General features: G+C 43.4%; 1 protein-coding gene across 1 annotated transcript in view; it reads right to left on the bottom strand.

Annotated features, from left to right (window-relative positions):
- The window catches only part of fa2h (fatty acid 2-hydroxylase), a 33006-nt gene extending 20369 nt beyond the window's left edge, over window positions 1–12637 (bottom strand). Inside the window, exon 1 of the mRNA XM_021568646.3 lies at window positions 11755–12637. Coding sequence (XP_021424321.1) covers window positions 11755–12036 — 282 coding nt within the window. The 5' untranslated portion in view covers window positions 12037–12637. The remainder of the gene's footprint in view (window positions 1–11754) is intronic.
- Between the last annotated feature and the right edge of the window lie 929 nt (window positions 12638–13566).

Below are 13566 nucleotides of genomic sequence, written 5' to 3'. Positions count from 1 at the left end.
AGGAAGAGGGTTGGACTGAAAACATACAGGACAATAGATCTCCAGGAAGAGGGTTGGGCAGCACTGCTCTATAATGTCAATGTGATTGAAAAATGCAACTATTTAAAAAAAATATACAAAAAAATAAAACACTAATATATCTTGATTAGATAAGTATTCAACCCTGAGTCATTACATGTTACATTACATGTTTTTGGGTAAGTCTCTGAAGCCATGTTCACATTGGCAGTTTGAAGTGACTCAAAAAGTGACTGTTTATTTGCATATCCGATTCAAATCTGTTATTTTTCCTACAGCCAAAAAGCACATAGAATCGGATATTTCGAGCCACATTTCAAACCATCTTTATAGATGGTTTGAAATCCGATATAAATCTGTTAGCTGGCCATGTGACATGTCTGAATGGTCAAATCTGATTTATTTTGCCCTCAAGTGTTTTTTAGACTGCTATTTGGAATATCTTGTTGCTTGCTAGCTGCTCTGTTGACAGTTTGACAAGAACATGTGGTAGCTAACTAGCTTGTTAATTGTTTACAAACAAATTAGTGATTATGCTAGAAAGCTAAACAGCTACCTAGCTAGCTAGTTGACTGCTGTGGCTAGCCAAAAAATGACTTGTTTTGAAAGTTGGATCATCTTATCCTTTGAGGCTTTAAAAATGTTCTTAACCTAATGATTTTGAAAATGCAAAGCAACTGGGAAACGTCCATGGCAGGCATTGTTGTTACCTTAGCTTGCCACATAACTTCTTAGTGATAGCAAACACTAGCACCACCACCAATCAGCCTACACCACTGAACACAAACCCATCATTACTATGACAACTAGTGTAGCCTTGTCATAAAATAACTGCTGTCTGAACTAGGGTTGCAAAGGGTCGGAAACTTTCCGGTAAATTTCCAGCATTTTTCTGGAAATGTTCCATGGGAAGTTAAGCCCAGGAATTTGGGTAATTTTTCTTAAATTCATCAAAACAGTTAGCTTATATCAGTTAATTTTTTTGTGGGATACACAGAAGGCAATTTTAGGTCTTGTGGCATATTTTGGTTAAACTATCCCCAATTCAATGGAATTTTAACCCTCTACATGCACAGTGCACTCTTCCATCACATGTACAGCTGATTCTCAAGATCTTGCACACTAATGAGATGCTATTGAGCCCACACTACTACACTGTCTGAGCCAAGGACTAGAAGCTTTCTGGTAAGTTTTAATTACAATACTGGGTGTGGTGAATATATTTTATATGACATACATTATGTTTTGTTAACTAGTAAATAGTAGTCTACAGCAAAATGTGTTTAAATAATTTCTGACTTGTTAACAATTTCTGCTAGTTAGTTTTTGCTACCATGTGGGTTTTAGCTTGCTTGAGCCTACTAACTGAGAAGTGTTAATTCACCTGTTTCCATACATGTTTCATTTTAAAACATTTATCCTACAAAGGAGTTGTTTAATTTAACTGCCTAACTATTTATCTGTACATGTGTAATGAACACTATGGGAGACAGAGAGATGGTTTCAAGCGCAGGGCGCAGCAGGTGTTGATTTATAAAGGACTACTGGAGGAGGCAGGTAGCTGGGTCCAGGGGCAGGCAGAAGGTCATACACCGGGGGTCCAAAAAGTAAAAAACTATCATACACGGGCGGATTAAATTAAAGGGAAAAACAGAGCTCTGAATAGAAGTGTGTGCAAAGAACTGAACTAAATACTGTGTGATAATGACATACAGGTGTGTGAACAGGTGATCAGAATTCAGGTGATTGTGTTCAGGGGATCTATGTGTTTGAGAGTGTGAGTTTGAAGCAGACGTTACAACATGGAATTGTATTTGGGTTTTCTTAAACTTATTTTTTCCTTCATCTTTACAGGAAAATGCCATGGGCACTATCTGATGTGTGAAGACATTTCACTGCAGCTAATGTAGAAGGAAAAGCTGTGTGCATTTGCAAATACTGTGCCAAATCATATGTGAAGAATTCAACAAAGATGCAGAACCATCTGGCCAACTCCATAAAGTTCCCTCAGCGCTCACAACAAGCAACCTCTGACAAAAGTCCCTCTACTTCTATTCGAGGTGAAAATGAAAAATCAGACACCTTATCGATAGCAACAGCTTATGGTCTTCCTGGATAAATTCTGATGAATGTCTTGCTCGAGCTGTGTATGCAACTGGTTCATCTCTGATGCTCACAGGCAATGTGATTTCTGAGTGTTCTTTGCCCAGCATACACCCCTCCAACCAGACCTGCTTTATCTACTCATTTGCTAGATACAGAGTTCAATCGAGTTCAAGTGAAGGTCAAGCAAATCATAGAGAAAGCAGAATGTATTGCAATCATCTCTGGTAGGTGGTCAAATGTTCATGGGGAAGGAATAACTAACTACATCCTCTCCACCCCTCAACCAGTATTCTACAAGAGCACAGACACAAGGGACAACAGACACACCGGTTTCTACATTGCAGATGAGCTGAAGGCAGTCATCAATGACCTTGGACCATAGAAGGTTGACAGACAATACTGCGAACATGAAGGCTACTTGGTCTACCCTCACATCACATCCATTGGCTATGCTGCTCATGCATTGAATCTGCTCCTCAAGGACATCATGGCACTGAAAACAATGGATACACTCAACAAGAGAGCCAAGGAAATGGAGAGCCAAGGTATGTGAAGGGTCATCAAATTATAGCAGCAATCTACCTCACCAAGCAAAGTGAGAAGAATAAGAGCACCACATTGAAGTTGCCCAGCAACACCCATTGGGCTGGTGTTGTCATCATGTTTGACAGTCTCCTGGAGGGGAAGGAGTCTTTCCAAGAAATGACCATATCACAGTCTGCCGATATGGACAGCCCCGTCAAGAGGATCCTCCTGGATGATGCATTTGGGAGAGAGTGGTAAGCAGCCTGAAACTCCTGAAACCTATAGCAGTAGCCATTGCACGGATTGAGGGAGACAATGCCATCCTGTCTGATGTTCAGACTCTGCTTGCAGATGTAAGAAATCCGTACTGCCCTGCCCACTTCCCTGTTGCTCCAAGTGTAACAGTTTAACTTTAGTCCGTCCCCTCGCCCATACCGGGCTCGAACCAGGGACCCTCTGCACACAGACAACAGTCACCCACGAAGCATCGTTACCCATCGCTCCACAAAAGCCAAGGGGAACAACTACTTCAAGGTCTCGGAACGAGTGATGTCACCGATTGAAACGCTATTAGCGCACACCACCGCTAACTAGCTAGCCATTTCACATCGGTTACACTCACCCCCCTTTTGACCTCCTCCTTTTCCGCAGCAACCAGTGAGCCGGGTCAACAGCATCAATGTAACAGTATAACTTTAGTCCATCCCCTCGCCCATACCCGGGCTCGAACCAGGGACCCTCTGCACACATCAACAACTGACACCCACGAAGCCTCGTTACCCATCGCTCCACAAAGCCGCGGCCCTTGCAGAGCAAGGGGAACAACTACTTCAAGGTCTCAGAGCGAGTGATGTCACCGATTGAAACGCTATTAGCGCGCACCACCGCTAACTAGCTAGCCATTTCACATCGGTTATACAAGCAGAGGAAACTGCAGTTCTGAAATACATCAAAAAGCATGAAGACTTTGCCTGAAGCCCAATACACGCCGCAGCGTACATGTTGGACCCCAAGTATGCTGGCAAGAGCATCCTGTCTGGTGCAGAGATCAACAAGGCCTATGGCGTCATCACTACCGTGTCTCGCCACCTTGGCCTGGATGTGGGAAAGGTTCTTCGCAGTCTGGCGAAGTACACTTCCAAGCGAGGGCTTTGGGATGGTGATGCAATATGGCAGTCGTGCCAACATATCTCATCAGCCACCTGGTAGAAGGGACTTTGTGGATCTGAGGCTCTTTCCCCTGTTGCCTCCATCATCCTCCAAATCCCACCAACATCAGCCTCCTCAGAGCGCAACTGGTCCTTCCTTAAATGGTATTAATATTAATTTGCATATATTTCCGATAATTCCCACGGAAAGTTTCCACCGCTGAATATTCCCCAAAAATGTGCAAACCAGGCCTGAATACACACACATTAAATTTGGTCACTTGTAGCTTGCTGTTTGGACAGTCAGTACTCCTAAACAGATTTGAAAACCGAAACTGATTTCGGCATTTAGTTCAAGAAATAGAGTTAAGAAAATATTTACTAAATAAAGTAAAGTAAAAAAATAAAAGGCTATATACAGGGGGTACTGGTACCGAGTCAATGTGCGTGGGGTACAGGTTAGTTGAGGTAATTGGTAAAGTGACTATGCACAGATAATAAACAGTGAGTAGAAGCAGTGTAAAATGAAAGGGGGGATCAATGTAAATATTCTGGGTGGCTCATCTTTTTCCTAGAGTCCACGTACAACTCTTTTGTCTTGCTCACATTGAGGGAGAGGTTGTTGTCCTGGTACCACACTGCCAGGTCTTGGCCATGCAATCGTTGGTGAACAGGTTGTACAGGAGGGGACTAAACACGCACCCCTGAGGGGCCCCAGTGTTGAGGATCAGTGTGGCAGATGTGTTGTTGCCTACCCTTATCACCTGGGGGCGGCCCATCAGGAAGTCCAGGATCCAGTTGCAGTGGGAGGTGTTTAGTCCAAGGGTACTTAGCTTAGTGATGAGCTTTGTGGGCACTAAGGTGTTGACTACGCTGAGCTGTAGTCAATGAACAGCATTCTCACATAGGTGTTCCTTTTGTCCATGTGGGAAAGGAAAGGGAAGTGTCAAATGCGATTGAGATTGCGTCATCTGTGGATCTGTTGAGGCGGTATGCAAATTGGAGTGGGTCTAGGATTTCCGGCATGATGGTGTTGATGTGAGCCATGACCTGCTTTTCAAAGCACATTATGGCTACAGACGTGAGTGCTATGGGCGGTAATCATTCAGGCAGGTTACCTTTGATTTCTTGGGCACAGGGACTATGGTGGTCAATTTGAAACATGTAGGTATTAGACTCGGTCAGGGAGAGGTTGAAAATGTCAGTGATGACACTTACCAGTTGCTTAGCGCATGCTTTGAGTACACATCCTGGTTATCCGTCTGGCCCTGCGGCTTTGTGAATGTTGACCTGTTTAAAGGTCCTGCTCACATCAGCTATGGTGAGCGTGATCACACAGTTGTCTGGAACAGCTGGTGCTCTCATGCATGCTTCAGTGTTGCTTGCCTCGAAGCGAGCATAAAAGGCATTTAGCTTGTATGGTAGGCTCTGGGCAGCTCATTGCTGGGTTTCCCTTTTTAGTGCGTAATAGTTTTCAAGCCCTGCCACAAGTGTCAGAGCCAGTGTAGTAGGATTCTTTGCCTGTTTGATGGTTCGTCTGAGGGAATAGCAGGATTTCTTTAAGCAACCGGATTAGTGTCCCACTCCTTGAAAGCGGCAGCTCTAGCCTTTATCTCGGTGCAGATGTTGCCTGTAATCCATTGCTTCTGGTTGGGGTATGTACGTACGATCACTGTGGGGACGACGTCTCTAGATGCACTTATTGATGAAGCAGGTGACTGAGGTGGTATACTCCTCAATGCCATTGGAGGAATCCCGGAACATTTTCCAGCCTGTGCTAGCAAAATAGTCCTGTAGTGTAGTATCCGCGTCATCTGACACACTTCCGTATTGAGTGAGTCACTGGTACTTCCTGGTATAGTTTTTGCTTGTAAGCAGGAATCAGTAGGATGGAATTATGGTCAGATTTGCCAAATGCGGGGTGAGGGAGAGCTTTGTATGCGTCTCTGTGTGTGGAGTAAAGGTGGTCTAGAGTTTTTTTGGCTCTGGTTGCACATGTGACATGCTGGTAGAAATGAGGTAAAATGGATTTAAGTTTGTCTGCATTGAAGTCCTCGGCCACTAGGAGTGCCGCCTCTGGATGAGCATTTTCTTGTTTGCTTATGTCCTTATACAGCTCGTAGAGTGCAGCCTTAATGCCAGCATTGGTTTGTGGTGGTTAATAGACGGCTACGAATAATATAGATGACAACTCTCTTTATCGATATTGTGCTCTACAGCTTATTATGAGGTATTCTGCCTCAGGCGAGAAATACCTTGAGGCTTCTTTAATATTAGACATTGCGCACCAGCAGTTATTGACAAATAGACACACACTCCCGCCCCTCATCTTACTAGACGAAGCTGCTCTGCCCTGCCAATGCACGGAAGCCTGCCAGAAGCCAGATTAGTGTCTTTTCTCATACACACAAGATAGGCTACAAAATACTAGACAGCAGAATGCCACTCTGAGTAGCCAAACCCAGAGCAACAAAACAGGGTTGGGGTCAATTCCATCAAAATTCCAGTCAAGTCAGAGAGTAAAACAAATTCCAATTTCTATTCCAAATTTCCCCCATTTATGCCATCCAATTAAGAATTGACATGGATCACACAATCATCCATTAACGTCTCTCCTATGACACGGCAGCATTACGTTACTCTACCAGTACCTCCATCCTCTGCTACCTCGAAGAGAGACAGAAGATGGGCTAATGGGCGGGTGGGAGGATGTGAAGAGAATTGTCCTCTGGGTTGGTCCCTAATGTTTACATAAAGGGACCACTGAATAAGCAAGAGGCGCATCGCCAAAACTCTTGTTTATAATACCAGCACTATAATCAATGCAAAACCCTGACAGCACTGTAAACACAAGCCTGTCAATTGAAACTGAACCCAATGTTTTGAATTGACATGTGATAAAATAAGACTTTGACAGAGAGGAGAATGCCATACTTAGACATAAAGACTTGCATGAGGGAGCAGTAAAGTGTTTAACTGTGGTTAACAGGATCAACACAGTGACCGTGTTTAACTGTAGTAAACAGGATCAAGGCAGTGACAACCACATGCATCCCTTACCTCCTCTCTGCAACACTCACACTTTATGATGCGGTTGTAGAGGTAGCAACAGTTTCCAAAAGTCAGAGTCGACCAATGAAACTTAGTGTTATAAGTAGTGATGCACCGATATGACATTTTTGGCCGATACCGGTATCCAATATTTTCCTTGCCAAAAGACGATACCGATAACCGATATTTAAAATTTTAGCGGCCTTTTAAGCATTCTAGTACAGTTAAATAGTTAACACACACACGGACGCAGAGGTCTAAGGCACTGCATCTCAGTGCAAGATGCGTCACTACAGTCCCTGCTTTGAATCCAGGCTGTATTACATCCGGCTGTGATTGGGAGTCCTATAGGGCGGCGCACAATTGGCCCAGCATCGTCCGGGTTTGGCCGGTGTAGGCCGTCATTGAAAATAAGAATTTGTTCTTAACTGACTTGCCTAGTTAAATAAAGTTTACACACACACCACACTGACCAAAAAGTTATTTTGTTTGCATTTCCATTAACAGTAAAACATCATCAAAACATATTTCTTTCACTTACTTGCTGTGCTGTTTCATTGTTCATTTGTTCAGTCGTTTCATTCTCAACCAGGATTTCATCATACATGACAAACAGTGAAGTTTCAGCTGTCTGTTTGTCCATGGCCTCTCTTCCTCGATGCGCACTGTCACTGTGTCCGTTTCCATCTTGTCCAGCTGTGTCTGTAACATTTCACGTGAAACCTGTTTTTTGTCTGCATCAAAGTAGTGGACAGTAATGAGAGAATGCCACCGAATCACTTGTTCACAGACTGTCTGCAGTTTTGTTGAGCAGGCGTTTCAATGCCATGACAGAGGGTATCACGTCTGCTGCAGGCGCAGTTGATGAGCTTATTTCTCGAGTCAGTTGTTCGAATAGAGATAGCTAGTGTTTTAATGTTTCCAGTTTCAAACATGTTCTCAAATGCCATTGAAATGGCAGCAGCGGCATGACAACCAGCACATTCATGAGCATGAAATACGACTTTCCTCAGTACGAAATCCTCGACGACCCACTGTGCTGTCAGAATCAGCATGCTCATGGGGCTGATATCGCTGGTCCAATTGTCAGTCGTGAAGCCAATAGCAGTAACACTATTACTGTGTAACTCCGGTAGGGCAACATCTGTGCACTTGACCTGCAATTTAACGGCTCAGACATGAGACGCATGTGGCAGGGTCTACAGGCAATCACGGACTACAAAAAAAACCAGCCACGTCTTGCTCCCGGGCAAACTAAACAATTTATTTTTCCGCTTTGAGGAGAATACAGTGCCACCTGCACAGCCCACTACCAAGGTCTGTGGGCTCTCCTTCTTTGTGGCCTACGTGAGTAAGACATTTAAACGTGTTAACCCTTGCAAGGCTGCCGGCCCAGACGGCATCCCTAGCAGTTTCCTCAGAGCATGCGCAGACCAGCTGGCTGGTGTGTTTACAGACATATTCAATCTCTCCCTATTCTAGTCTGTTGTCCCCACATGCTTCAAGATGGCCACCATTACATTCTTGGGTACAGGAACAAAGGTAACTGAACTAAATGACTAACCCTGTAGCACTGAATTCTGTGAATTATGAAGTGCTTTGAGAGACTAGGATCATATCAAGGATCATATCACCTCCACCTTACCTGTCACCCTAAACCCACTTCAATTTGCTTACCGCCCCAATAGGTTCACAGACGATGCATTCGCCATCACACTGCCCTATCCCATCTGGATAAGAGGAATATCTATGTAAGAATGCTGTTCATTGACTACAGCTCAGAATTCAACAACATAGTACCCTCCAAGCTCATTATTAAGCTTGGTGCCCTGGGTCTCAACCCCGCCCTGTGCAATTGGGTCCTGGACATCCTGACGGGGCATCCACAAGTGGTGAAGGTAGGAAACAACATCTCCACTTTGTTGATCCTCAACACTGGGGCCCCACAAGGGAGCGTGCTCAGCCCCCTCTTGTACTTCCTGTTCACCAATGACTGCGTGGCCATGCACGCCTCCAACTCAATCATCAAGTTTGCAGACGACACAACAGTAGTAGGCTTGATTACCAACAACGACGAGAAAGCCTACAGGGAGGAGGTGAGGGATCTGAGTGTGGTGTCAGGAAAATAACCTCTCACTCAACGTCAATAAAACAAAGAAGATGATCGTGGACTTCAGGAAACAGTAAAGGGAGCACCCCCCATCCAAATCTATGGGACAGCATTGGAGAAGGTGGACAGTTTTAAGTTCCTCGGCGTACACATCACGGACAAACTGAAATGGTCTACCCACACAGAAAGCATGGTGAAGAAGGCGCAACAGTGCATCTTCAACCTCAAGAGGCTGAAGAAATTTAGCTTGTCACCTAAACCCTCAAACTTTTACAGATGCACAATTGAGAGCATCCTGTCGGGCTGTATCACCTCCTGGTACGGCAACTGCACCGCCTACAACCGCAGGGATCTCCAGAGGGTGATCATCAAGGACAACAACCACCCGAGCGACTGCCTGTTCACCCTGCTACCATCCAGAAAGCAAGGTCAGTACAGGTGCATCAAAGCTAGGACCAAGAGACTGAAAAACAGCTTCTATCTCAAGGCCATCAGATTGTTAAACAGCCATCACTAGCACAGAGAGGCTGCTGCCTACACACAGACTTGAAATCATTGGCCACTTTAATAAATGGACCACTAGTCACTTTAATAATGCCACTTTAATAATGTTTACATATCTTGCATTACTCACCTCATATGTATATACTCTATTCTATACTATCTATTGCATGTTAGCCTATGCAGCTCCGTCACTAATCATCCACATACTTATATATTCTTATTCCATTCCTTTAGATTCCATTCCTTTAGATTTGTGTGTATTAGGTATCTGTTGTGTAATTGTTAGATATTACTTGTTAGATACTGCTGCACTGTCGGAACTAGAAGTACAAGCATTTCGCTACACTCGCAATAACATCTGCTAACCATGTGTATGTGACCAATAAAATTGTATCTGATTTCAATACAACACCTAGGGGGCCCATGGTTCTCATCCCCTTCCATTCACTCACACAGTAATTATGACAACATCTAGAGGATGTACTCCAACCTATCAGAGCTCTTGCAGCATGAACTGACATGTCCATCCCATCAAAGGATCAGAGAATGAATCTAGTACTGAAATCATAAGCTACAGCTAGCTAGCCCTGCAGTGCATAACATGTGGTGATAGATGACTCAGAGAAAGAAAATAGCTTTACAGTTTTTAACAAATTAATTTCTTCAAAAACGATAGAGAAGCAAGAGAGGGAGAGAACTATATTTTGTCTTGTTTTTCACTTTCACTTTCTTTGCCAGCAAATGCAGCTAGCTAGCTAGTTTAACCTACTCAAACACCCAGCTCAATCAAAGGGATGCTATATTAGCTAGCTGGCTATGACTATCCAACACAACACTGGAACTCTTCCAAGTCAAGGTAAGCTTTTGGTTTTACTAATTTATTGCCATCGGGCCCACCGGTGTAAGTGCTAAACTGCTTACTGTACTGTACACTAACGTTACTGCATAATTGTAGCGGGTTTATTAACTCTAGTTCTATCAGCTATGTTGACTATGACGTTACTTTAGCTAATATGGGGACAATGAGGTAGGCTGTGTAGCGGTTATGACATGGTTTGGCTTGGAAAGGTTTTTTAGCCTGGTCGCATACAGCTGATGTGTTGTGCATTGAAGTCCACAAGCGAAGGGAAAAGGTTTGAGGAGGAGAGTGGGTAGATGCGAGAAGGAATACAACGTGGCTGCTGTAAAAGTGAACTGGGTTTATGTCCGATCAGGGGTGTATTCATTTAGCCGATTCTGTTGAAAAACGTTTCTTAAACAGAAGCAAACGGAATGAAATGGGAATAAACATATCTGAATTTGTCCAATAGAAACTCTTGTTTGCAACTGTTGAACTATAATCAAGTATGCAAGGTGGTATTGAATGTGTCACTGTCTGTCACCTCAAATCTTTCTCTTGACCTGTGTACACCTACGTAGTAAACTTTAATTCATAGGCTAGGTTGTAGCAACCTCATGATGGGTATAGGGAAAATTAGAGTATCATGTAGTAGCCTAAACCTATCAATGTTACATTGAACTGGGTGAATGGAATATGAATGACAGTCATCCAATATGCTGTAATAGAAAAGGCCATGCTCAAGAAAAAAGAAAATTGCCTGCCTTCAACTTAAACAGCACCGACTGCGACTGACTTGCATGTAGCCTACAACCATTAGAGTAATGGAAAGTTTCTCCCAAATCCACTGACTGTGTTAATAGACATATTGTTGTGCCATCATCATCTCCTATTTGTAAACCACATGCATGTGGTTTACAAATAGGGGCAATGTGAGATTGTTGTTTGATGCAAATAGGCAATGTGTCTCAAATCAGACGTGAAAATCACACCGCCATGTACATCGTCTTAATTTACTGTAGTCTACTTTCCAGCTATAAGATTGCTGAACAACTAATCAAATGGGCACCCGGACTATTTCCATTGACCCCTTTTGTTTTTACACTGCTGCTACTCGCTGTTTATCATCTATGCAGTCACTATACAAATTACCTCGACTAACATAAACACGGCACATTGACTCGGTCCAGGTACCCCTGTATATAGTTAACTCGTTATTGTTATGTACATTTATTGTTTATTTTTGATTGTTTCGATTTTTTTTCACTTTAGTTTATTTAGTCAATATTATATTAACTCTATTGTTTGAACTGCATTGTTGGTTAAGGGCTTGTAAACACACATTTGTTGTGTGCGGCGCATGTGACAAATACAATTTGATTTGATTCGATAATAAATTATGCTTGGGTTACATTTTAGAGTAGGCTATCAGAGCAGAGTATTATAGCCTGTACCTGAGTTTCATCGGCATTACTGTCTGTGTCCAGCTCTCCAATGTAGTACTGTTCCATCCACCGCCGTGCGTTCTCGGAATGGCGGTGCGGGGGTCCCTCCATCTCCAGGCTGACATCATTCCCTGACCTGTGTAATATCAGAGCCTCTCCACCCGGATGCATTCGAAGGAATCCCGTCACATCATAAACCTTCGTCCCCAATAATACCCAACATGAGTATTTTGTGCAATGACGGGCTACCTCCATCTCAGAGAAAACCCGAGGGGACACCAATGGAGACATTGCGATGTTGAAGTGTCCACAAAAAAAAAAGCATAAACGAAAGCAGCGCGTAAAGACCCCCAGGCCGACTGACCGCGTACTAACTTCTACTTCATTTCTCAGCCCTGACTGGGCTTACTCGACCAGCTCATTAGCATATCATTAATTATTCATCACTCAAGACTGCTCAAAGCTCAGTCTTTCATCTAACTGCGTTTTGCTCGCTCTGCAACTTCACAGCGCTCGAGCTTATTTTTTACCCCCAATGTTTACAGCTATGAGATCATTATTGCATTGTTAATTCATGTTCAGATGTGGTTGAGATCAAATAAAAACTCACTTTTAAACTAGTCTAATAGAGAACCTGTTAAACATGCGTGTTATTTCCTCATGGGCGTAGTTCTGTTTGACGTGTAGGCGCCTCTCAATACCAATAACCTATATTAGGGGTCACCAACCGGTCGATCGACCATCTAGGTATTCCCAGTCGACCACCAAACATTTATGTAGAAAAGCCGACGATAAATGCTTGCGGTCCTTTATTACTAGATTTTTTTTTATTCGACTTTGCGCTTTTGCCTTTACGTGCACTTGATTCAGAAACCCTGTGCGCCGAAAAGGCAGTGTTCACATTTTGAACAATTTAATTTGTCTGAACTGAAGGGACAAACTCCGCCTACCCGGCCGATCAGGAGAGCTGTGCGTAAATCAAGTGCGCCTACTGCTCTGGACAATCTGATAGCTCAAGTCACCGTGCCGAGTACTCCACAGCAAAGTTTGATACCTGCCTACTTGAGATTTAGTCACTTTTAAAGCTATGACCATAGAGAAACCATCAAAAATTACAGCAAAGAGTTGTATGATTAAGTCTTTATTCAGCACTGTCAACACTGTTTTAATAAAACATACTCCTGATTCTCGCGCTGCAGCTGCACTGAATTAGTAGCCACGTGTATCGGAATACCTGCATTTTTATTATTAGCAGTTCGTCATGTCTATTTTAATTTCGATAAATATTTCACTTTCTCTGGTCAAATGAGCAACATGAATTTCTGCATGAGGCGGAAATAATGCGGTGCGACTCGAAGTCCGCCTACCCGAGGGGAGATTTTGATCATTCTCTTTCGTGTATCGTTTTTGACATCCCCCTCTCTTTCCCGACACACACACACCCGCACTCATGCTTATTGTAATTTATTAGGTCTTTCTTAAAAGGGTCTTGGGGTTGGTTGAGCATCGTTGAGTGGCAAGGGACAGTGTGACGTTAACTTGTATTGTGCGTGCGTCTTGCTACTACCGAGGAGAGAAAGTTGGAGAGACCAGCTCTCAAACTATCAAGGAAGATGTCGTAACCCTCTTCCGTAGTATGATACAAATGCACACGACATGTTGCACAGGTTGTAAACGTTTCTCATTTTCAGGGGCCACTTTCTTTCATTTGAGAAGCTAAGAAATTCGTCAAACTGGCACACGTGGAGCTGACAAACAAATGACGTTTATTGATATGCACACAGTACATTGCACACCATCAGTAGCACTTTGTGTATGGTC

The sequence above is a fragment of the Oncorhynchus mykiss genome, chromosome 2 (assembly GCF_057628025.1).
Source record: "Oncorhynchus mykiss isolate SJ-2025 chromosome 2, ASM5762802v1, whole genome shotgun sequence".
NCBI classification, from domain to species: domain Eukaryota; kingdom Metazoa; phylum Chordata; class Actinopteri; order Salmoniformes; family Salmonidae; genus Oncorhynchus; species Oncorhynchus mykiss.
This window is presented reverse-complemented; position numbering and strand designations above follow the sequence as displayed.